General features: G+C 40.9%; 1 protein-coding gene across 3 annotated transcripts in view; it reads right to left on the reverse strand.

Annotated features, from left to right (window-relative positions):
- Positions 1-358: 358 nt before the first annotated feature.
- Positions 359-27,410, reverse strand: part of vash2 (vasohibin 2) — a 52,151-nt gene continuing 25,099 nt past the window's right edge. For all 3 annotated transcript variants that reach the window (XM_036581202.1, XM_036581201.1, XM_036581200.1), the window contains exons 5-7: positions 22,887-23,268; positions 17,683-17,807; positions 359-2,234 (exon numbers count right to left, since the gene is read on the reverse strand). In XM_036581202.1, the coding sequence (XP_036437095.1) occupies positions 2,165-2,234; positions 17,683-17,807; positions 22,887-23,268 (577 nt within the window). In that variant the 3' untranslated portion in view covers positions 359-2,164. The remainder of the gene's footprint in view (positions 2,235-17,682; positions 17,808-22,886; positions 23,269-27,410) is intronic.

Raw genomic sequence — 27,410 nt, forward strand, 5'->3', positions numbered from 1 at the left:
GATCGGATACGTATCTGATTCGTGGCCATGTGACCTTAATGTGACGCTCAGATCGGAATTCATGTGCTTTTTTCCCACTGCGCCATCAATCAGCGTTACCATGGCAGCAGCGCTGAACAGACGTTAAAGCCTGTAAACGGTGGAAAAGCAGCTCATCTCACCTTTTTCTCCTTCGTCTCGCTCTAATAATGAAGCTGAGAGCTGATCAGAGTTAATGATCTTCTCAGCGAAGCTCGTTCTGCTCGTTAGTTTGTGCTGATGATGAACGTGATTCATTCACGTGATGTTACTGAGTAGGATGTGCTCATGAGGGTCATTTCAGGAAGCCGGTTCGTCACATTAATGACAGATTTGAATCACTTACCTAAACAAGTGTGAACCATCGTGTCAGAGAGATCGGATTTGAGCAAAAGATCAGATTTGAGAAATGAGGCTCGTAATGTGAACGTAGCTTTAGATATTTTCCACGAATCGTTCAGCCCCAGCTCAAGCCTTCTGGTCACCAGGACCTTTTTGTGTTCGCTTGAACGTGATTGTCAGCCTGAACACGCACCACTTACTTGACGTCTAATGTGAAGTGAAAAGGATTCTGCGAAAGTGCAGCATTTCTCAGGTATGAAGTAACAGTGTTGACATGAGGGCCAACTTTCTTCTCATCACTGTCCAGGTTGCTGAGTGTGGAGCGCTGGGTTGTGTAACCTCTTCAGGGGTGAATACATCAAGGTAATGGAGTGAGGAAGAAGGCAAGTGTAATGCTGCAAATGGTCTGGCACTTGTGTGGTAGCTTTGAAAAGGGATACTTTACCCAAGCCAATCAGAACCAGTGAGCATTATGCAAGTCAGCTAATGCCAACTCGTTCCCACTAGCTTTCCCCAGTCATTCTTGCACTGTTTGGGCAAAGCAGGTCTTAGGATAGGATAAAGCTGGCATTAACACCAGGTAGAATCGGGTTCTGGCTGCTTTTCAAGTCAGCACAGATTTATGGCTGCTAGGCAAAAAACAAAGAACCACTGGACTAGTCCACCACAGACTGCTAGCTACATTGTTGAGCTCGGCTACTGTCAGGGAAGACAGATCAGGGCCCTCATTAGGCCTGTCGAGCGTGCATAGCTTATTCACCAGTACAGTGAAGTCAAACTTGGTGTGACAAAGGCTTGAGGTTCGCTAAATAATGCATGATCTGATATGGTACTTTGTCAGAGAAGCTAATTTGACGGTCTTCTCTGTGCATTTCAATGTGAACAAAAAAAGAATAAGGAAAAAGGGAGGTCAAGCTGTAAAATCCCACCACTGATACACTGTTGTCTGAAAAAACAACAAAAAAAAAAAAATCGAGCATTCAAGCATGTCCTCTTCATACCGTGACCTACACCGTTCTATAATGCTCCTTCAGGAATACATGGTGGTATTACTAAATCAAACTGCTGTCTTAATAATAATTTAGTATAATAATACCAAAATAAAATCCAGAAAAGAGTCACTCCGTGTAGAAAAGTCCGTCTCCCGCGAGCCCTGCGGCCTCAGGCAAGCCTTCGGGCGTCCTTTCCCTCACCTACCAGTGCGGCTCCCCACAAAAGCATGTTCTATAATGCTCTATAAAGCATGTATGATATATATATATATCGTGGTCAGGTGGAGAGTTTCTTAAAAAAGTTTTTCCATTTACATTAAAATTTCTCCAAAAGTTTAAAAGGATCAGTAGAGAGTGCTGATCTCAGGGTTGATGCCCTGTTTCTAACCTTTTCTACAGTTTAAAATCAGACCCCTCTGCTGTCTGAAAGGCTGGCCTGTGTACAGTGTGGTCCATATGTACTGGTACGACTGTACAGCTGTCAGCATTTAACCAAATGAAACACTGTCCAGTTCAGATACATCATATTTATGCTTACCTGGAAAAGGCTCTGACCTCAAAACGTGCTACATACTAAACAAACCACATAAAACTAAAATGTTTTGAGTGTCATTTTGACGTCATTGTCCCAGTACATACAGCGAACACTGTGTTTCCACAGATCTTCCAGTTTTTTATACTGTAAAGCACCTAACACAGCATTTTGGACAGCATCTGTGGGGTCGACTACAGGAAGAAAACACACACTGTCGGGAAGGAAAGGTAGTTGCCTGGCCTGGTGATAGAGGGTGCAGTCCAGCTGCAGTGGACCTTCATATGCGGATCTGGTAGCCGTCGTTCAGGGTACTGAGCTCTGCTGGTTTTCTGTCCAGGGCAGCCGGCCTAAACGCAAACAAAACAAACACATGGAGAATTAACGTCCGTTACATCATCTCCAGAGACAAGATCCTCGCAGAGCTGCTTTTGTGCCTTAAACAAAAGGCTAAAAACAGTTCTACCTTCATTAGAACAGACCATAACTTCTGAAGTCATTAATTTGCAATCTATTGTGATGCCGAAACAAAATATAGCATGCAGTCGTCAAGACGGGGATGAGGGATAAAAGTGGGACAGACAGAATCAGAATCAGAATCAAAAAAACAAAATAAGAAGAACCTGTAAACCCTGTATTGTGCAAAGTATATGTCCTATATTACAACCCCAATTCCAAAAAAGTTGGGTCAAATGTAAATAAATGTAAATAAAAACAGAATAGACCCATATTTTATTCACAATAGAACACAGAACACATATCAGGTGTTGAAGGTGAGACATTTTACCATTTCATGAAAAACATTAACTCATTTAGAACTTGACGCATCGCATCTCAAAAAAGTTGAGATAAAAGGCTGGAAAAGTAAGTGGTATTAATGAGAGTCTCTCAGAAGCAAAGATGGGCAGAGGTTCACCAATCTCAGAAAAACTGTGTAAAAATTGTGAAAAAATTTCAGAAAAATGTTCCTCAATGTAAAATTGCGCAGACTTTGGACATCCCACCGTCTACAGTACATAATATCATCAAAAGATTCAGAGAATCTGGAGAAATCCCTGTTCGCAAGGGACAAGGCCGACGGTCAATACTGGATGCTCATGATCTTCAGGCCCTCAGACGGCACTGCATTAAAAACAGGCATGATTCTGTACTGGAAATCACTGCATGGGCTCAGGACACAGTTCGCTGTGTAATCCACAAACGCAATATAAAGCTGTATCATGCAAAGAAGAAACCATATGTCAACACGATCCAGACCAGCGCAACACACACTAACACACCACCACCACGTCAGTGTTACTGCAGTGCTGAGAATGATCCACCACCCAAATAGTACCTGCTCTGTGAGGGTCCATGGGGGTCCTGACCACTGAAGAACAGGGTAAAAGGGGGCTAACAAAGTATCAGAGAAACAGATGGACTACAGTCTGTAACTGTAGAACTACAAAGTGCACCTATATAGTAAGTGGAGCTGATAAAATGGACAATGAGCGTCGAAACAAGGAGGTGGTCATAATGCTATGCCTGATCGGTGTGTACTATAGACCAAAATATGAAAGAAGTGCAGTTGGAATATTTGTGCATCGTAATATTTTCACTGTTAGAGAGAGTGATGGCTTGTGGGAAGAAGAGAGAGAGAGACGTAAAGAGAGCAGAGAGATCCTCGCTCATCATTTTTTAATGCTGCAGGGTTCTCACCTCCTCCCTCCTAGAGACAGACAGCCCCATCTCACACAACTGGGATATAGAAATTCACTTGTTCAGCGTTATGACATAACTGGCTTAAAAAAATCCTCAGAAGCTGCGGAGAAAGGCTGTGCAGTGAACTCTTGGAAGTTTAAATGGTTTAATAACCCATTCTATATATGGCACTGCTCCCTGATCCTAAAATAAAAAGGCGTTAGAGTTACAGTTAGAGGTGGGGGGGAACTCGATTCTTAGATGCATCGCGATGCGGACGTGGACAATTCTGAATCGATTCACAAATGTCAAAACACAATTTTCGAAATATTTAATTTATAACGTAATATTGACGGAATGTAAAAGGCGGAACTGGAAGTGTGGAAGTGCAGCGCCCGGACAGTCTGTGGGGCACATAACAAAAACACAACTGGATGAGTGAGAAATCTGACCGGCTCCCTCTGCATTAAAGCCAGGTTAGATCAGGAGTCACAACACAAATGATAAGAAGAGCCATTTTGTCCTTTCAACAAAAATCAAACCACCTTGGGAGCCACAACATTTTATGTCCCATATGTCTCAGTGCTAAAGTCCTAGTATAGGTTAAAAAAATATAAACGACAACATATTTTAGCAATTTCCAAGATATTTTACATTATTATGATTAAATAAGGGAACATCATAACATGAGAGACAATATCAGCTGCTTTTGTTTCAACGTTTTTTTGGTTCAGTGCTGAACAATCAGTCAAAATACTTTACAAAATTAAGGTAAAACACAACTTTTCTATTTTATTTTATTTCTAAACACCTAATAAGATGAATCATACAGACATGAGTTTGGAAATCTGTATATATTAAAATAACACCCCCAGATTAATTTCACCCGTTAGAAACACTGACATGCCATGTTATAGTTTTGCTTTGCTTATATATCACTGCTGTCCAACAAAACCATGTATCTCCAATTTTGTCGATTTTTAGTTTCCTACATCATTTCAAGCTGTCCTTTACGCTGTGTGAACACTTCATGATGAATGGACCAATAGAAATGCTCTAAAATCACTTGGACTAAAACCTCTTTACATTAACTTACATTTAAAGGTAAGAGTGTTTTTGGTCTCTCCTGTAAAGTCACTATTTTGAGATACTTGTTTTTCTTTGGACAGTGACGATATGTTAGGAACATATGTGTCCTTTTGCACTGTTTCAGACCGGTTTCGCCAATAAACTGAGATACTGACATCCTGCTGATTTATACGTATCAGTGAAAACACTGGCAACTATGCACCAATGATTGGTAACTTGTTTTAAATGGTAACCGATTGACTGTCATGAGGAAAACCATTAAAATTCTGAGAATTTAGTGGTTTAGTGCTTAGAAACTGCTAAGCTAAAACATCATAGATAAACACTGTGGTGAAAAACATGCAACAAAAATATGTAAAATTCATCCAAACCTCACCTTTAGCACGAGGAGAACGTTAGAACACAAAAATTGCCACAGCACTGTATTATTTGTACTACTTAAGTTTCTCCTTTGAGTTACTACTATTTAAGTTTAGGCTTCCACCCAATGACCGCTGGGATAAACTCCAATGCCCCTCGTGACCCAGAAGGATAAGCGGCTTAGATATTGTGTTTGTGTGATTGTCACATTCCTTAAACTCAGATAATCACATCAGTCAGAACAGGACTTTTGAACTAAAACCACTGGAACTTGTTATTTTTGACCCTGTGAAATTATGTAAGTTTACATCATCAGAATTTTTTAACTTCTTAAAATTGGTATCACAAAATGGATGGTCGGTAATGGTGTAGTGGGTAACACCTTTGCCTTCTATGCTGTAGACTGGGGTTCAATCCCCCCCACTTGGACCAGCACTACACACCAATAGGAGTCCTTGGGCAAGACTCCTAACACTGCCTTCACCTACCTGTGTAAAATGATCACACTGTAAGTCGCTCTGGATAAGAGTGTCTGCCAAATGCCATAAATGTAACATGTTCATATCAGTTGGACATTAAACGCTATAAATACGTTATATTGACAAAAGTATTCGCTCGTCGGCCTTCACACCCATATGAACTTGAGTGACATCCCATTCTTAATCCATAGGGTTTAATATGATGTTGGCCCAACATTTGCAGCTATAACAGCTTCAACTCTTCTGGGAAGGCTTTCCACAAGGGTTAGGAGTGTTTATGGGAATTTTTTACCTAAGGGATCGAGTGCAACTCCTGAAAAACAACCCCACACCATAACCCCCCTCCACCAAACTTTACACTTGGCACAATGCAGTCAGACAAGTACTGTTCTGGCAACCGCCAAACCCAGACTCGTCCATCGGATTACCAGACAGAGAAGCGATTCGTCACTCCAGAGAACACGTCTCCACTGCTCTAGAGTTCAGTGGCGGCGCTTTACACCACTGCATTCGACGCTTTGCATTGCGCTTGGTGATGTAAGGCTTGGATGCAGCTGCTCGGCGATGGAAACCCATTCATGAAGCTCTCTACGCTGTTCTTGAGCTGATCTGAAGGCCACATGAAGTTTGGGGGTCTGTAGCGATTGACTCTGCAGAAAGTTGGCAACCTCTGCGCACTATGCGCCTCAGCATCCGCTGACCCCGCTCTGTCATTTTATGTGGCCGACCACTTCGTGGCTGAGTTGCTGTCGTTCCCAATCGCTTCCACTTTGTTATAATACCACTGACAGTTGACTGTGGAATATTTTGTAGTGAGGAAATTTCACGACTGGACTTGCTGCACAGGTGGCATCCTATCACGGTACCACGCTGGAATTCACTGAGCTCCTGAGAGCCCCATTCTTTCACTAATGTCTGTAGAAGCAGTCTGCAGGCCTAGGTGCTTGGTTTTATACACCTGTGGCCACGGAAGTGATTGGAACACCTGAACTCAATTATTTGGATGGGTGAGCGAATACTTTTGGCAATATAGTATATATATATTTTTTTCTTTTGAAAAGCTGGTTTTAAACTCTGGTGAAACTGTCCGGTGTTAAGCTCACAGACTAGAGAGATTTTCAAGCAAGCTAATTCAGAGACTGATTTTAATTACAAGGCTCAAAGGCCTTGGAGTGAATAAAACATACCTAAAAAGGCTTATATTAGTTTAGTGGAAAGTATTCTTGTTATTTTACAGGCTGGTTTGGGAATCTGCCAGATTAAGAGTTAAAGACTACAGTATATGACACAAGCCTTTACGTTTACAATGACTTTATGCTATTACCTTCAGAATGATGATGATGTTTTATGTTGTACTGTGACAGAAGGGGAACAAAGATACATTTCCAACTTTATGGACAATAAAGTTCTATTCTCTTTTAATCTAATCCACATTAAATGTCTTAATAATCAAACTCTTTCTGGGCAGCAAGCTGCAGTTTATGTGATGACAGTGCTTCCTCTGCCTCTCCCACTCACTGAAGCACATTCCCTGTGCTAAATCACACTGGAATCGATCTGCTCCCCGAGCGAGAAACCAAGAACAGCCACACGCGTCAAAGCAGTCCATCACATCTTCTCTCTGACTGTTACTCTCTCAAACACGCCTTCAGCTCCCATCACCATTCTCCCTCACCTGATTCAAGTCAATAGCACTCTATCTTCGTCTGAGTACAGCAGCAAATCAGGAACTGACTGTCCAACACTGTGAGGTGTTCGATCACATGACTGTGTCAAGCCAGACCACCTACAGCCTTTCTTCCTACCAAAGCTGGCCTCTTGCAAAAGAGTTCCTTGAGAACACCAGTGGTTCCAAAACGCACTTAATCATATTCTTTACTCCATAACTTTCATATTTCATAAGCTTCATTCAAAAGGTGGGTGTCATATGAGAGCTGTCTTCAAACTGTCCCAATTCTTGTTGAGATAGAGAGGTAGAGTGAAGTGTTGGGGCTACTTGACCCTCCAAACGGAGGTTTTTCAGAGACTCCAAACAGAGAGTTTTGAGAAAAAAAGAAAAATTGGCAAGATGGCTGAACAAGAGACCAAAGAAACCCACAGATGTGAGAACTTACTCTGTTAAAAATTACGATAACCACTGTATTATCTTAGTTTAATGTCGTTTCAATGTATTTTAGTCCTTTTCTTCATAACAAGCATAAAAAAAATCGCTAATAGCATGCTAAGGTCTCGGCAGCTAGCTAGCTAACTTTCCCGTTCCACCTTAAATAGTCCAGCAGTTCCGATGCCTGAAGCGCCAGAATGTAACTGCTGCATCATTTAAGGTGGAATGGGAAAATTCCAACAAGAATCTGGTGAATATCTGACTTCAGCTTCATATCACTGAAGAATTAGGGGTGGGTGATAATAAATAATTGCCCCCCTCTTTGAAGTCATATGATGCCCTAAATGTAACTAAAGCCCAGCAGTGAGGAGCTGAACTTTACCCCCCTCTGCTGTCACTGCAGACTGGCAGGGTCGCCTACAGAGCAGCGCTGGTAGCTGTTAATGAAGTGATGCTCTTCTTATTTGAGGGTCCCATTTCGTAGGGCAAGATTTCAGCCACTACCCCTTGTAACTATGTTCCAAGGGGTAGGGGTAAAAAGAAGAAATGGGATTGGACCTAAGTTTTGGCACATGGAAAAAAGTAACAGGGACAAACAAAGCGAGACTCAGTGATTCCTGAAAGCTTGCAGTGATGCCCTTTCTGGCTCTAGCCTGTTTCGGACACAGAGGGACTTTGCTGCGGGGGTGCCCGAGGCCCAAAAGGGCGCTGTGAGGACGTGTGGGAGTGTGTGAGATATAAACTGAGAAAGCTGGGTGAGGCCTGCTCTGTGTTAGGAGCAGCCCTGAGGGGAGAGGATGCACTCGGACAGGGAGTGGGCGGAGAGCAAGAGCAGCGGCAGTTTTCACACTGGGCCAGATGCCAGAGGGAGACTCCCTGCACTCTGCGGCTGAAAGGCGTGAGGACAAGAGGACACTGACAGTAAACCCTCTGCTCACCTCTTCTGTTTATAAACAAGTTCTAGGCTGAAATGATAACTACCCTGATGTTAATTCCCCTTCAAAAATAACTGAAGGGGAATTCCACCAATTTTTCAAAAATTCTACATAATTCAACATTGAAATGTGAACAAAGTAATTCAGATTGTTTTGATGTGAAATAGTTTATTGAGAATTGTTCAGACTCACATTAACATTACAGTGGTGGTGGCAGGAATCAGGGTTCAGGAATCAGGAATCAGGAATCAGAGCAGCGCTAGTAGCTGTTAATGAAGTGATGCTCTTTTTATTTGAGGGTCCCACTTCAGAGGGAAGATTCCAACCACTACCCTGTAACTCAGTTCCAAGGGGTTAGGGTGACACTCGAAAACAAGGGGTAGGGGTAAAAATAAGAAATGGAATTGGGCCTAATAATTGCATTCATACTAAACACACCATATATACAAATAATCCATTTTACATCAACATGACACTTAAAAAACTGACATTATTTCATGTATTTTTGAATTTAATTTATTATTTAGCACTATTATAGAGCTACTTTCAGTGGAAAGAATGCATGTTGAATGGAAATACCCATGTGTACAGTATGTACAGTGCTCAGAAGTAGTCTTGGGACGCCTCCATCATCATTTGTGTTTTTAGAATTATTATACTTTCTATTGTAATATGGAAACTGTGCTTTACTGCATTAATTCACACATCATTTCAGCTATATTACAACTGATCAGTCAATACTTTGGGTGCCACTGAACAATAGAAAACTAGAAATTTCCCTAAACCCCCATTAAAAAAAAACTGGGACACTAATCCAAGAGATCTGGTTTGAACACGAGAGGTACGCTGGATAGAAAGCTGCCCTTCAACATACCTCTCAAAATTTCATGAACATTCTGAAAATTTTAATACTAAGATGAAGTAATGAGCCAATAAAATCAAGTGTATACTGAAGGATTTATAGAGACAGGAAAGGTTTAGACCTGCCGCCGGCAAGAGACAGAATCCAACAAGGCTGGTAGTGCATCAGTTTTTTTAATTAATTAATAACTCAAGAGATTAATAACCGCAAGAAAAGCCTGTGGTTTAAGGGGTTAAAGAGGTTCTGCTCATGCTGCATTTCTCAAAGGCCTAAACTGCAAGGACAGTTCGACAGCTGTGTAGTCAGGAGTTTTGCATAAGGCTCTCTGGCAGGTTACATGACAGCTGCCCACTCTTATATCTTCACTGAGAATAATGCATTATTCATGCTCACATCCACGAACCTGACGGCAGGGACATCTCTTCTGATGCTTTGATTATACATATACACACACACACACACACACACACACACATTATATATATATGATACCAATGATTATTACTAAAGCAATAAGAACACCTTTCAGCACGTCGCGAAGCGGAGTAAAACTCCCTTCCCTGTGATTAAATCGCAGTAACTCGCTGCCTTGAGTGGCTTATTGCTTCTATAAAACAGCGGCCAACATTAAATATATTAAAAAACATATCATTTTAGACAATTATTTAAGTTACTATTGATAATAATCGACGTAAACAAGTATTCCGCCAAGAAATGTAGATCCTTTAGAGTACGATATCGTTGCTAAGCAACCACTGAATGCTGAATGAGGAGAAGAACGTTCGGTCGCCCATCACTGTAAACTGCAGTCATTTCATGATTTTGTTTTTACAACTTTTCCGCATAACAGTACACACATATATATATATATATATATATATATATATATATATATATATATATATATATATATATATATATAAATATATGTTAACACAGCACTGTTTAATGTAAATACTTTTAGTTTATAAGTAATAAGTAAAAAATAACTTTTTGGTCACCAAATGACCACCTTGAGTCTTCTGCCAGTCTGACGACGCCACTTTTCTCACGCTGGGGTTGAATCTCAAACGGCTCCCTGTTCCCTACATAGTGCACTATGTAGGAGTTTAAATACTGGATCCTGCAGCCCAACAGAGCAAAATACAGCTAAAAAAATGGTCATTTGGGATTTATCCGCATTCATACTCGACAAGAGGTCACTATTTGACAACAGAAGCTAGAATTTCTAAACTTAAATGTTACACAGCTCACTATTTAGCTAGCTAGGGAGTATGGAGCCGTTTGGGATTCAGCCTGGGGTTGATGCTACTTCTGACTGAAACACGGACATTTGAAGTGTATAAAACATTCAAGTGACACTCCTTAGACTTTTATACTGCAGTTTTTAAGTGAATCATATCGTGACTTTCATTCAAGCCTGTGATATTAATGATGGAGTTGTTTAGGCTGTTGGCTCCTTTAGCCTGTTAGCTAGCTGACCAGCCTAGTTCTAGTTAAGAAAATAAGTTGCCAGCTCCTCAGTTTAAACATAAACGGGTTCTTACTTTATCAGTTCACTCGGTGCTCTGTGCGATCAGCATTAGAGTCAAAGATTAATCCATTAACAGCAGAAGTGTTTTTCGTGCTGTTAGTCGACTGTAGGAGATCGAGATTAAATCAGCATCGTGGACTGTTTTCTAACTTACATAGTGGGAATAAGATGTGGATATTCTGCTGTGTTTCACTTTATCTGTTACCAAAAAATGTACTGACACACACAGACATGCGTAAATCACAGTCACCTCGTCGCAGTGGCTGAGTTGACAGCAGCTGCTGTACCGAGTCAGTACCGAGTCATATATTAACCTCAATCAGCAGGGGAATCTCTAATTATTAATGCTTTTCTTTTTAAAAATTTATATTACAAAATTGCTGGTATTTCTGTGAGACAGTCAGCTGGGTCATGTTAGCCACCTGGTAAAATCAGCAGATGTAGGGATTTGGGAATGTAGTGTTAGTTGGCATTAACAATAGCTTTCAGCCAGCTTAACTCTGCAGCCCTCAGTTTGTTCAATATATCCCTGCATAGCATCAACTGGAATCTCTATGTCCAGCCTCACTTTCAGCCACATGTTCTCAGTTTATAAAATAGCGCTGAAGTTATGCTTCTTTTTCAAGGGGGCATTTTACAAGGCAGAATGCCTCTATTAACCACTTTCTCATAGTGTCGTGTATAAAGACTTTAAGCATCACCAGCAGCTGTATTTCTCTTCTTCACCTCATCTGCTGATGTAAGAGTAGCTATAAACCTCTTCAGCCTCCAGCTATTTAGATAAAGCCGTTTCTGCTGAGTGTGCTGTTGGCCCCGCCCTGACGGGATGACTGACAGGTTGGGAACACCATGAAAATGAAAATGCAGTCTGGTCAAATGCTTTTTCAAAGGTATTTTGACACAGAATGAGCCCAGTAGGCCAGAATATGTTACTGCAAATAGGAGAGTCGCTGTTTCCCATTTACATTTAATTCTGTCCTCCTTCTAGCCTGGTGTTCTCTTTGATAACACAATTTCAGTGCATTATTAGAGAGTGAAAATAATAGATAATTCGAATGTAATTTTCAAACTGACAATTGTTGCATAATCACATTAGGCATAAATATGCAGTTCTGGAAATACATTTTAATTTAAATAAAGCTACTCATAAAGCATGTAAAACTCTGTGTGAATGAAATGTCAATACTAGTTTACCAAATGGCAAATTAAAATCGCAGTATTGAATTTGAATTTTCTTAGCTCAACATTACATATATTAGTTGGAATTTGAATGCATTTGATACATAAAAGTAAATAAATTATTTTACATATTACATATTAATTATGATACTCATATGCTTCCATCTGAAACCCACTCTGAAATCACGCCACTCTGAGCCTGAAATGTTCTGGAACTTTCCTGTTAGCCTTGCTCTCTGTCTCTGGGTGAAAGGAAGCAAAAGTAATTGTAGGTGTGGATGACAGTAAAATGGGTGGTGTGTTTCTGCTGTGCAGGGAGCCTCAGCCACACACTTCACAATTAACATCTCCAAGCATGTGACAAGTGTGAGAAGAGGGTGTTAAAGGAAAGAACCAAAATAGCACCAGTGAGGAAGCGAGTGATCTACGAACCATATGTCTGCCCTGAGCTAGTTTAAATGTTCAGACTTGAGTATTGTCTATGGCCAAATTATTACCGGTTAAAGAGCAGGTTAACCAGAACACTGTGGGGCTACAAGTCTCTGGAACTGTACTGGAGGGATGGAACATCATCCATTCGAAAGACTCCCTTAGTATGTTTTGATGATGGGGGTTGAGAGCGTGGTCTAACATGTCAGTCCAAAATCTCTAAGAGGTCAACTGGATTAAGGTCTGGTGGTGTGAAGACCATAGCATTTGATTCACTTTAATGTCATATTCATGAAATCTGGTGCTCTATTGATGAGGGCATCAATATCAGAGTATCCACTGCCCTGCACATCTTTATATACACACACACACTGATCAGGCATAACATTCTGACCACCTCCTTGTTTCTACGCTCATTGTCCATTTTATCAGCTCCACTTACTATATAGGTGCACTTTGTAGTTCTACAGTTACAGACTGTAGTCCATCTGTTTCTCTGATACTTTGTTAGCCCCCTTTTACCCTGTTCTTCAGTGGTCAGGACCTCCATGGACCCTTACAGAGCAGGTACTATTTGGGTGGTGGATCATTCTCAGCACTGCAGTAACACTGATGTGGTGGTGGTGTGTTAGTGTGTGTTGCGCTGGTATGAGTGGATCAGACACAGCAGTACTGCTGGAGTCTTTAAACACTGTGTCCACTCACTGTCCACTCTATTAGACACTCCCACCCTGTCAGTCCACCTTGTAGATGTAAAGTCAGAGACGATAGCTCATCTGCTGCTGCACAGTTTGCGTTGGTCATCCTCTAGTCCTTCATCAGTGGTCACAGGACGCTGCCCACGGGACGCTGTTGACTGGATATTTTTGGTGGGTGGACTATTCTCAGTCCAGCAGCGACACTGAGGTGTTTAAAAACTCCAGCAGCACTGCTGTGTCTGATCCACTCAGACCATCGCAATGCACACTAACACACTGCCACCACGTCAGTGTTACTGCAGTGCTGAGAATGATCCACCACCCAAATAGTACCTGCTCTGTGAGGGTCCATGGGGGTCCTGACCACTGAAGAACAGGGTAAAAGGGGGCTAACAAAGTATCAGAGAAACAGATGGACTACAGTCTGTAACTGTAGAACTACAAAGTGCACCTATATAGTAAGTGGAGCTGATAAAATGGACAATGAGCGTAGAAACAAGGAGGTTTCTTCTAAGAACTCCAACCATCACGCAATTAATTTCTCTTTCTCTTCTCACTGCATTTGATCTGAGCTGCTTAGAGCGGAGGATAAAACTACATCATTACCAGGGGTCAAGCTGTGACATGACAAGACACAGCATGAACTCTGGATTCATCAGAGGCAGATTAGTGCACCGGCTTCTCACAAAGTTTGACACTGTCTGTTCTGCCAAAATCGACCGCATCTGTCGTACTGCATTCAGATCCTATTACCAAACATGCCAGGCTAATGTAGAGGCTGAGGCCGGCGGTAGCTGAGAGCACTGAGGCTTATTTTAAATATGAGCTTTGAGTGTATGACTGTTTTCTGAATTCCTCTGTCTACAAACAACAGGGCAGAAACACAGTGTTTACAGTACGGAGACGTCCTATACCAGTATATGCTAAGCAGTTTGCCTTTTGCTTATTTTGTGTGCTTCATTCATGGTATCAGGACTTGACAGTTAAAGGACGAATATCCTACACTTTATTTTATTTTGTTTCCACTTTTATGCAGATCTAATTCATTTTTATGTGGCCGTTTTATTCCTATAATCAAACAAGTTGTTTTTTGTTACTGTGCCTTTAAGACTGATTATACACCAATCAGGCATAACATCATGACCACCTCCTTGTTTCTACACTCATTGTCCATTTTATCAGCTCCACTTACTATATAGGTGCACTTTGTAGTTCTACAGTTACAGACTGTAGTCCATCTGTTTCTCTGATACTTTGTTAGCCCCCTTTTACCCTGTTCTTCAGTGGTCAGGACCCCCATGGACCCTCACAGAGCAGGTACTATTTGGGTGGTGGATCATTCTCAGCACTGCAGTAACACTGATGTGGTGGTGGTGTGTTAGTGTGTGTTGCGCTGGTATGAGTGGATCAGACACAGCAGTACTGCTGGAGTCTTTAAACACTGTGTCCACTCACTGTCCACTCTATTAGACACTCCCACCCTGTCAGTCCACCTTGTAGATGTAAAGTCAGAGACGATAGCTCATCTGCTGCTGCACAGTTTGTGTTGGGCATCCTCTAGTCCTTCATCAGTGGTCACAGGACGCTGCCCACAGGACACTGTTGGCTGGATATTTTTGGTTGGTGGACTATTCTCAGTCCAGCAGTGACACTGAGGTGTTTAAAAACTCCAGCAGCACTGCTGTGTCTGATCCACTCGTACCAGCGCAACACACACTAACACACCACCACCACGTCAGTGTTACTGCAGTGCTGAGAATGACCCACCACCCAAATAGTACCTGCTCTATGAGGGTCCATGGGGGTCCTGAGCACTGAAGAACAGGGTAAAAGGGGGCTAACAAAGTATCAGAGAAACAGATGGACTACAGTCTGTAACTGTAGAACTACAAAGTGCACCTATATAGTAAGTGGAGCTGATAAAATGGACAGTGAGCGTAGAAACAAGGAGGTGCTCATAATGTTATGCCTGATCAGTGTATGTCGTGATGATAATAATAATAATAATAATAATGATGACTATTTGTATGTAAATGACCCTTGTTCTGACTGGCTGCTCTGTATTGTGTCTCCTTCAAAAAGCAGTCCAGGCTGAATTAGTCCTTATATCTTCAGTGTAAATCTAACATAAATTTAGTGTAAATTTAGGCTAACCTGCTGTAAGCTAAACAGGTGGATACAAATGTAAAGTAGTCAGTTTCCGTGATATATATGGACTGTATGAAATGGGGAGTGAACCATTTGCCACTGTACACTGTTGATTGCGTACATCGTTTACATACTACATCAATTTTTCCACGGAAAATTTGTTTTTCTCATGATATGGGCCCTTCAACTGCAGTGTATTTTATTACTAGTTGCTTGCTAAGTGTTTCTGATTGTTAGAAATCCTAAAGAACAGTTTAAAATCCATACAATGAAATAAATAAAAGCTTTTCTATCTGGAAATGTGTTTTCTCTATGGTTAATGTTTACAATACTGTAGTTTTTGTGAGAAAAAGGAAGAAAATTCAATTTAAACATGCAACAACAAGTATTTAGCAATCATGATTTCATTAATGTATTAATGCTACTATTAATTTTATTAAAGGGAGCTTAAATATCATCCGATACGGATATATTTGGAAAATATCATGATAATGAGTTTAATCTGTTTCAATCCCAGTTTATGAAGCCTTATAACTCTGTTGGTGAACTATGGCTTTACATGCTGATCTGAGACCAGTCTGGCACTTTTATAATGACTAAGATTGATAAGGTAAACAAGCATAAATAGTCTTAATATTTTATTTAAATCTAAAATAACCATTTTGCAGCACTGTTGCTCTGCCTGCTAAGAAGCTTGGACGCTCTTCCACAACACTGTAAAGTGATCCACTGAGCAGCTGTCAGCATAAGGCAAGTGCTTATTATACCGCTCCAGTGTTCAACCGCACCAGTGGAGCCAAACGGACGTGACTGAGCTGGGTTACTCATCAACTGTAACATGAGAAGTCCTGTTAGGTTAGTGCGCTCTTAGCCAAATGGTCTTTGCAGTGCTGTCCGTAAGGATCGGGCAGTGGTGGACGAAGTACACAAAAGATGTACTTGAGTTAAAGTAGAGATACCCAAGGTTAAATATTACTCCAGTAAAAGTAGAAGTTCCTCCCTTTAGACCTCCACTTGAGTAGAAGTATAAAAGTATTTTCCCTCAAATGTGCTTAAGTATCAAAAGTGAAAGTACTAAAAGATTAATTATGACTTTAATGTCCTATTATCATTTTTATAACAAGACTCACTTCATTAACTCAGTTTAGGTGAAAATACTCCAGTGTCTCTCTTGGTAAACCAGTCTTTTGATAGAATGTCATTAATTAGTGACGCTGATGTCTATTAAAATTATCATAAGCACAAAACACTGAAGGCAAACAGTTTCCATCAGGTAGAACTGAGTGGCTCTGAAATCACTTTTTACAAACAAGCAAAGTTTCAGTTTAAGATTTATTTGTAACTTAGTTACAAGTTTAAGTTTAATAAAAACTTTAAACTCAGATTCACAAATGAGTCTCCTTTACTAAACTGCATCTGTAGGTCTCTGTTCATAAACATAAACTAGACAAAACTAATTTACTATAAAATGAAATAGTGTTTGTATAAATTCAGAAAAAAGACACGTCAGTCACAACTGCATATGTGTACATATTTCTATATTGTGGTCCCACGAAGTCGAGAGCAATATGTTATATCTGTTCACTAATTCTTTGATGTGTGAATGTCAGTCAGTGTTCGCATTAACCCCGCCCTGCTTTACCTGCTCAAGTGACCTAAGTATAGTGTGGATATGCTTGGTATGTCCAACAGGTCAAAACAAGCTCAAAACAAAGTGCGCTGTGCCCTGATTGGTGTTTTTGCTTCGCGCTTCTTTCGTTTTGACATGTTACGTTTTTATGCACACATAAACCAAAAGGAACGACAGATTTTGCATAATGTAGTGGAGTAAAAAGTGAGATATTACAACAGAACACAGCAGAACGAGGACGCCTTGTATCACCACTCATACAACACCTAACAACCGACAATTAAATTGAAGCACAGCACAACCCAAAATTACAAATCCTCTTCAGATTCTCTGTTCAGCGACAGACGGGAATGTGCTAAATATTCCGCTCACAGAAAGTCCAGATTCAAAAGGCTCATTTTCACCAATGTTTCCCTTTTTAAAAATAACCCTCTGATAGAAGCTCTTCAACTTTTAATTACATCTCCAGGGCAATAATCACCACCACGTAAGATGATGAATGAAAGTATGTCAGCATTAAATGAAATGACATAAATGGATCTCAGGTAATTAACTTCTGAGCCTGAACAGCCTATTGGCTGAACTGCTAAGTGATCAGAAACAGCAGAAGAGCCAACGCCTGAAGACTGTTTAATAATGTTTGTATGTCATTCTGAAACATGGCTACTTACGATTTGTCCCTTCTGTGAAGGTGCTGTCGTCTTTGGGGGCTCACGCCTTGCCGTCGGCGGGGTGATAAGGACTTCCCTCTCGCCCTCTCCTTAATTGGCGACTGGGCACTTGACGACTTCAGTATCTGCAACAGAAGCATTCATTTCAAAACAAACCAGAAAACAGCATCTGAATATACCAGAGACGGGCACTCGAGTCACATTATGACTCACGACTCCGACTCAAGAAACAAGAATCAAAATGTAAGTGAAATTTCAGCCTGAGCAAAAAACAAACAAAACGGATTAAATTAGAACCGCCAACGTTAATGCAGTAAACGGATGAAACCTTTTTAACCTTGTGTTTCAGATCTGCTATGGTCTTTACAGCTTTAAATAACGAGGCTCTTATTCTAGAAAAGCACTATATGCAATAAAGGCGGTAGTTAAAGGAAAAAGACAAAACAACTTGAAAGGACTGCCTATCATGTAGTTTGGATAGCAAATATGCCAACTAGTGCTATTCTAGGGTTTCAGTCATGTGATTTTTCTGTTGTGGCTGCCAGATTAGGGACCGAATTTCTGGCTTAGCTGCTCTGCATGAAGGTAACTTATGACGGCATTTTAGGGCCACTGTTAATAAAAATAAAAATAAGAGACTTCAAAAATAAAGACGGCATATTTCGAGAACAAAAGTCGTACTATTTAGAGAAAAAAGACAGTTTCCTCCGAGTCCGTCTGGCTCTTTATTCTAGATAAACACAGTTTCCTGCTCAGCCGTTTCAGCCGGTTCTTATCCTAATAACAGGCTGGTGCTGATGTGCAGGAGAGACAGGGAGGCTGAGTGTTTCTTTAGGGGTGAATCGATATGAACGTAGAACTCCACCAACTCACCGCCCCTCATTTAACACCAGGAGGTGCTGCTTCCCTTTACAAAGCCTTTGATCACAACATTGCAACGTTTCCTTTCCTTTTTTCTCAAAATGTTGTGACTTTTTTTCTCTAAATATTATGACTTTATTCTCAAAATATTACGACTTTATTCTTGAAGTCTACTATTTTTTATTTTTTAATTAACAGTGGCCCTAAACGCCGTCGTAGTAACCGGCCCGGACGCTATATCTTGGCTCCAAAGTGTGCAACATAGCGCGAAAGCCCTGGTTCGCAACAACTGAGAACTGGCGTGCAGACTGCAGGTCACAGAGCAACGCAGTCTCGCCTCGCTAGTAGCTCACGAAAAGACAAAGAGAGAGATTTAAGACGAACATTTGGAGATTAATGGACTTCATATTCATAAGCAGGGCAGTTGGTTTCCTGGTACATTAAACCTGAGAGACTGTCAAACACTAAAAGGTTGCGAAGATGAAGTCGCTTCTCTTTCGAATTGTCCCACTCCACCTTAAATGGAGATGAGAGGAAAGCGGCTATAGCTGAGCTAAAGCTTAAAGCACAGCAAAGTCAGTCTGTGTTGTCGTTTATATTGTTTAGCCTATACTAGGACATCAACACATACTGAGACATACTGGACATTAATATGTTGTGGCTCCAAAGGTGGTTTGATTTTTGTTGAAAGGACAAAATGGCTCTTCTTAACATTTGTGTTGTGACTCCTGACCTAACCTGGCTTTAATGCAGAGGGAGCCGGTCAGATTTCTCACTCATCCCATTGTGTTTTTGTTATGTGCCGCCACAGACTGTCCGGACGCTGCACTTCCGCACTTCCAAGTTCCGCCTTTTGCGTTCCGTCAACATTACGTTATAAATTGAATATTTAGAAAATCGATTTTTGACATTTGTGAATCGATTCAGAATCGTCCACGTCCGCATCGCGATGCATCTAAGAATCGAGTTTCCCCCACCCCTACTAGTAAGTATCAATGCCATACAGCAATATTACTAAACTTTTCTTGATCTGCTCACTGTTGCGCAACTCATCTCCTTCGGCCGACACCACTTCCGAAGATTCCATTCATATAATGAGGCCGACAGAAATTTCACCACAGGTGTCGGAGTCTGAGAGTACTGACTATCATCAACTCCACTGGATTCCAATCCAAAAGACTGATGGGGCCAATATGCAGTTTAATAAAGGCAAACGGTCTGCATCTATTTCACACCACGGGGAGTGGAGCCATTAAGGGTTCCCCACGCATCTCCTCTCAGTAGCAACCCTGCTAGCAGATGGAGATGAAGACTTCGCCCCTAAAGGCAGCTCATTAGCCTGCTGATGCACATCAACCTAATCTAGTTGCCTGTCGATTCATTAAAAAAATCAAAAAACTCAATTTCCCTATATACCTCACATGGGAGGATAGCAAGCGAGGAGCTTTAGCAATGTCTTCAGGGTGACTGCCGGAAGCTCAGAGGAAGGTTCATTTTTGATATCCACTCAGAACATATTGCATTCACGAGAGATGCTGGGATTTCAGGATGCGATGCATTTCCTGCGGTGAATATGTGGAAAAGGGAGGCATTTTCCTTTCAACGTTTCTCCTCCACTGTGTGCTAAAGGGTTTAAAAGCAACCAGTCATGTTTTGCTGGCTAGTAAGTGTCAAAAGTATAAACTTTAAAACATGCTTGTTCCTGTTTGTCCATATAATGAAATATTTTAACCTCTTCAACTCCTTGGGACCACCGGTGGTTCCAAAACGCACTTTATCATATTCTTCATAACTTTCATATTTCATAAGCTACATTCAAAAGGTGGGGGTCGTATGAGGCTGTAACTGTCTTCTTTCCAGTCAAATAGATGGTGATGTAGTTTTAAACCCTAATAATAAAAGAAGCTGAACTCACAAATATTTTTTTTCACAAATCTGGGCTATAAACTATAAACAGATGGCGTCTCTTCAGTGATCTGCTCTGTAGAAATTATTTTTATAAATAAATACAAAGATTTTTGGCTTTCAGCAGTAAATTGTAAGTATACAGCAATATGTGTATGATCATAAAACACATGTTCTGTTATTTTTGAGGGGGCTAAATAAATAAATAAAATAAAAATATACATTCATTTCATGCAGTTACTGAATAATTTGCCTTATGATTTGGTCATGGAAATTCAGATGGACAAACCAAAATATACCCTGGTGATTCTGTGCAAAGGACAGAAATTCCTCAGCATCCATAAAAAGAAACCTGCGTTCTTCATTGACATCTGGGGTCCAGTTTCCACTCTCTGGTCACGTGATCTACACAAACTATGCTCAGATGACTGCGGTCAGCGGCACGGTTCTGATTTAGGGAAAACATGGCCTACTTTTCATTCCCTACTGTCGAGGACTGTTATAGTCACAGCTACTGATCCCAGAACAGTCCGGGGATTTTATTCTTCCTGGAATATTAAGAGAAACGGAAACAGACTGGCAGGTTTTGAGTCAGAGATTGAAATACGTCTATTCGGTGAAGGACGAGTCTGGGGAGATGTGGTCCAAATACCACGGCTGTATTTCACATGAGGGGTAATCTGACCTTAATTAGCACTGACAGCCCAAATGAAGGCGACATATCGCCCTGCTTACTGTGGGGACTGTAGGGGAATTCACAGCCAGATTCACAGTCACAAAATAAAAGACACAAACCTCAACAGTTAATACTAATGGATACTTATAATATATCCATTAAAAAAGCTAATAGTGATATTAATTAATGAAAGCCAGTAATTGTAAATGGCCATTTAGCATTTTATGAGTGAGATCAGGTAATTAGTTCCCACCAACTTTCATTCCTTTTTGAATGACCCAAGTGTATCAGATGATAACCTGAGCTCCTTCATTCAACTTGAAACTACAGAAAGCATTTACAATTCAAATTAAACATAACTTAATAAAACCTTTAGCAATACAGTCTGAGCCTAGGGCTGGGCGATATGGCCAAAAAATGTTATCATGATAAAAAATCATTCGATATCGATACATATCGTGATAAATTAAATCATTATTTCGTTCAAGTTTGAAGGTTGCTTTTTTGCTCCTGAGTGGTCTGTTGCTGTTTTAAACCATCCTTTATGGTCAGAATATGACAAACACTCACCAAACAGTGGAACATTTCACAGATATGTCATGGGACAGTGGGAGAAAGTTTCTGATCAGCTGTTTTTACCAGATGGAAAAGCACGGCCGCGGTTTTTGTAATATTCATAATTTAAGATAGAATACAGATTATTTTATCTGTCTGGTGACGAGCGCTGGGCTACCTGGTTACACGTTTTAAACTGTTCAGTTTCTCAAAAACATCAGCTTAATATGAACAGCAAACATTAGCTGGCTCAGTACGTCAGTGATGGATCACACTGCCTCACTGCCGTCACTCCTACCACATCCCTGTCAGAGCATATCACTGTATTCAGACACCAGCTAGCGACGGCTGGGCTTCTCCATTCTATCATAGTAGTTTGACAGTTTGAGGGGTGAACCGTAATAAATCTGACGCTCACTGTGTAAAAGCATTAACTGCAGTGTGAATCTCTCACACCAGACAAACAGAGTCCTCCTTTTAGGAACGTTTAAACTGAAATCAGGTCTTTTTGTCTTGTTTGATCTACAGTAACATCAGTTCGCCGTGCTGTGTGAGTGACAGCGCTGCTTCAAGTTAGCCAGCTGCTAAAAACAGCTAGCCTGGGAAGCTATAGCGTTCTCCCACTCTCAATGTCTCGCATACAGCATCCTCAGTTTACTGTCGTTTAAATCAGTGCAGCTCTTTCACTTTTCGTTGCTTGTGAATGCACTAATACTAAAATATGACTGAGCGCTGTAACAGTGCTGTAGTTGTGAGGAGCAGACGTGATTTAACGCTGCTAAAGGTGGTTAGGATTTCAGTAAAGAGGTGCGTTCACTGTAGGACAGTACAGTTACGCCACTGATCTCGTCACTCACACTCGGTCACAGGAGAACAGATCGCCGGTCGCTCCACTCAGACAGGGAATATATACCTCCACGTTTCAGATGTTGCTAAAGTATATCTGGCGACTCATTTTACTCCTTGACCCCCGTCCCTCTCTAATCATGTTGAAAAACTGGGAAGTGGGCCCTCTTGTGGCGACAGCAGAGCAGTGTCGCTTTCCTTTCAGTAAAAAAAAGCCACCAGGGTTCTCGCCAGAACGCTGAAGTGTGAGAACTCTCTATTATATCGAACATCGCGGACAGTTATATCGCGATAATTATCGTTATCATTATATCGACCAAGCCCTATCTGAGGCCAAGCTGATCACCGGGTGGTTTCTCACCTTCATCCTCATGTCACGGCCGTGTTTCTCCAGCTCCTTGCGCATGTCTTCGCGGCCCTGCCTGCAGGGGTTGAGCACCAGGTACTTCCACTCGATGGGCTGGAAAACGTGAGGGTTGTGAGGCACGTACAGGCCAATCTTCACCTTCTTCATGGTGTGCTGGTAACGGCGGTAAGAGTCCTCAAACTCGAAGACCAGCTCGCTGAGCGTGCGGAAGCTCAGCGCCTTGTCCATCAGGTCAGCGCGCCGGCTCATGCCCAATGTACCGTAGCGGCCATTGCAGTAGACGCCCAGCACCACGTGGTGGAAGTGGTGACCGGAGAACTGTGTCTTGAAGCTGATGGGAAAGCGCTCCACTGAGGTCAGGCCATTGGTTAGGTAGCTGAGAAGGAGGTCAAGGATTCTGTATTAACAACCAGCTTCTAGAACACTGTTAGATGTGGGTCTATGATGGTAAGACACCTTCACTTGGACTCAGAATGTCATGGAGTTGATCCTGGATCATGGCTACTGTCATCATAGTCTTGAGCAAAGTTTTTTTTTTGATGCAAGATGCATATCTAAATATTTGTGCCCCTTTTCTAAGCTATATTATGGATATCAGTATTTAAAGAACACTGACCAACTGCACGTTTCATTATGAAGAGACCATAATTAGTTCTATTTAATCTGATTTATTGCAGTTTATACAACAGTTAGTTCCGGCCATGCAAGCTGATTGGTTGAGAGGCGTTCTAACTGTGCTGTTATTTCGCCATAACATCACAGGTTTTTTCACAAACACTGTATCACTCCGCTGAGACGCCGTTGCTAAGCAATGCCTTGGACAGCTGTAGGAGACGCTCAAGACATTTGAACATTTTTTATTTCTTACTTTGCCACAAACAGAAAACGGACACTTTTAAGATCACATTTGACCGACAGCCGATTTGGTCAGACTCTGAAGATGAGACGACACTAAATACCCAAACTGTCATCACCACTGAGCAGCTTTTCAGTCAGCAGCTGTGACAGAAGAACAGCTGAACAACCTGGAATCAGCCAGAAATGAACCCAACACCATTCGCCAAACTAAATAGGCTGTAAGATGCTTTACAGACTGGCTGGAACAAAACAACATTAATACTGATCTGGCAAAAACTGACAAAACTGAGTTGAACTTGATATTGCGGCAGTTTTATGGCTCAGTCTGATTTGGTCAGACTCTGAAGATCAGACTACACGTTTGGCGAATGGTACTGGGTTCATTTCTGGCTGATTCCAGGTTGTTTAGCTGTTCTGTCACAGCTGCCGACTGAAATTGGGAATTTAGTGTAAGGAGCTGGAGAACGAACTGCCGGCTGTGCAGCGAGTGGGCGGAGCTCGTTACTCTGACGTAGCAACAAGCTGCTTGTTAAGGAACTATAATTTGGCGGAAGGAACTGCGAACATTAAAACATATTAAACGCCGCGTTCACGGCCCAGTTTATTAATTTATTACTTAATTTATTTAACTGTTGTATTAAAGCAATAGAACACTCGAGGAGTGTGTTATCGCCAATGACATTATTGCAATGTTATTTCGTGATAACACACTCCCTCTCGTCTTCTATTGCTTGTAGTTTATGAAACGTCAAATAAAAATTATTTATACTATTTATGATAATATTTTATGAAACCTGGCAGTGCATTTTTGTCTGTTCTGGCTCAGCAAACCCTAAATATCATCACACGTATTGTGTATCGTGAAAATGTCTGCAAGTATCATGATGTTATATTTTTGACATATTGCCCACCTTTAATGAACTGGCAACCCTATATAAATAAGATTAAGCTAACAGAACTATACTAGCTTTGATTCATTCAGACTGACATTTTTGGGGGAAGCATTGCCTCAAAACACTGTATGACAGTAGAGGCAGCTGCTGCTGCTAATCTCTGATGGTGTCAGCTGTTCCAGGACGTTGAGTTCCAAAGACAAAAGTTCACTCTTTCTCTGGTCCTTGCTTTTTTTTGCCATTGTTGTGTTGCAGAAAACTTTGGCGTGAATAAAGTTCAGCATCAATAAAGTTCTATCTATTTAACATACTAGAGCTAGAAAGCATGGGTAAAACATATTTTAGCAAAACACAGTGATAATGTAATAGGAAAGATGCTAATAATTAAGAGGGGAATGGAAGCATCATTCATTACTACTTTGGCATTCACCAGCCAACAAACACAGCGGTGAATAAGCAAATAAGTGATGCAAGTTGGGTGCAAAGTGTTGTAAATGCCTCATGAATAGGCAACTGTTCTGTAGCACTGCCTTTCTGCTAGCTTCCCAGACATACCCTCCTATATTCCTCAGCATAACTGGTTCTAACAAAAATGATAGTGTAGAACTGCGACAGGTTATCTGCAAACATTGCCACAGAGTGGAATTAACATTGAAAAGAAATGCTTTAAATCTCTTTTATCATTCATGAAGCAAAGTGCCCATTTTTATTTGTGATGCTTCAGCCAAACAGGCTACCTACTGATTAGAACCACCTTCAATTCAGTCAAATTATACTCTATCAAAAGGCTTCGTCTGACTGGCTACTGGCAGAGAGAAGCAGATTTGAATGAATCCATTTATGATTTTAATTTTCTAATCAGAGCTGCCAATCCAGCTGTACTAAAACTATCAAACAAGAACATCAATGTAAGTATCAGTGAGATATTTGATCACTGCCCAGCTCTACTACATAAATCTTCATCAGTTTCTTTAGTCTAAATATAAACTTATATTCCACAAAGCAAACAGCGCTTCACAGACGTCCAACCCCAGAATTTCAGGATAAAGCCTGCCCTGCCATCTCAACAGCAGAGGTAGCAGGAATGGGACCGTAGTGGGTCAGCAGACACCAGGCTAGACGGCTCTTTCCCTTGGGCCCGGTGCTGTGTTGTCTGCCGTATCTTGCCTATGGTCTTATGTAACTGCTGTCAGTGCTCACTGCAGCATGGATGCACATGATGCGGCAGCCCTGCCACGAGGAATAATCCAGACACTGAGGCAGGCTTATCAGAGGACATTCACGCCAAAGTTTCCTGCAACAAAACAAAGGCGATAAAAAGCCAGCATGGACCAGAGAAAGAGAACTTGTCTCTGAAACTCAACGTCCAGGAACAGCTGACACTGTCGGCTCAACGTCCAGGACGTCCAACTCAACATCCAGGAACAGCTGACACCGTCAGAGATTAGCAGCAGCAGCCGCTTCCCCTGTTATAAAGTGATTTGAGGCAATGCTTCCCCCAAAAATGTCAGTCTGAATGAATCAAAATTAGTGCGGTTCTGTTAGCTTAATCTTATTTATATAGGGTTGCCAGCTCATTAAGGGTGGGCAATATGGCCAAAATATAACATCATACACAATATGTATGATGGAGTTTTTCTGAGGTTTGCTGAGCCAGAACAGACAAAAATGCACCATCAGATTTCATAAAATATTATCAAAAACTATAAGTATAAATGATTTTCATTCAACATTTCACAAACTACACTGCAATAAAACAGATTAAATCGGACTAATTATGGTCTCTTCATAATGAAACGTGCAGTTAGTCAGTGTTCTTTAAAGACTGATATCCACAATATACTGTGATATAATTTATTATGATAAAAAATCATCATAATAATGATAAAAATCATCATACTGAGTATAGGTAGAGTATAGGTAGAGTATAGGTACACCTAACCTATACCTACACTTGTTAGCTATTTTAAAGCTCAGCCACACTGCGAAAGGGGAGAGCGGGACACAAACGAACATTTAGATAATTTGCTTATTAATTTTAAAAGAATTTGTGCAAAATTAATAATTGTATTCATACTGCCAACCTGCACATGTCTGCTATAAATGAAAATATCAACATTATTTCCAGCTCCTTCTGTTAGTAAACAATTCAGCTGAAAGCAGAGCAGGTGCAAACGAAGCCATCAGGCAGGGCTAACTGACAGATAGAGGGCCTTAAAATAAATAAATAAATAAATAAATACAATTAAATGTAATTTGAACCAGACAAACCAACCAAATTACATAAAAATATATACACAATATAAGTACGACTAGTGAAAGGAAGTCAAATGTGTCAAATGTGGCAAATGTATTTGTGACCACAGCAGAGCAGCAAATATCATAAGAATAAAGATGATACATATTTTAGTTACTATATCTGAAGTATGTTGTTGATGAATCTGTGCATAAAATCTTCTAAAAAAAAAACTTTTTGATATCACTATTTACTGTAGTAGACATAGTTAGAACACTGTAACAACTAACTCAGCCACATGGAGGCTGAAAATTAGTCTGGCAAGCTCACATTGAGTTGTTTATACACCTCAAAATAGTGCTATATTAACGCTTTCTGCTCAGGGGTCTCATCTTCTCTCAGACTGAAGGGAGCCATCTTCCACTGACAGGCAGAAACTCGATGACCCCCTCTTTCAATTGGATTGTGATTGGTTCCTAGGCGCCTCACGGTTGTAAAAATATGGCGCTTTGAAATCGGATGAATCTTTTT

The sequence above is a fragment of the Colossoma macropomum genome, unplaced genomic scaffold (assembly GCF_904425465.1).
Source record: "Colossoma macropomum unplaced genomic scaffold, Colossoma_macropomum, whole genome shotgun sequence".
Taxonomy (NCBI): Eukaryota; Metazoa; Chordata; class Actinopteri; order Characiformes; family Serrasalmidae; genus Colossoma; species Colossoma macropomum.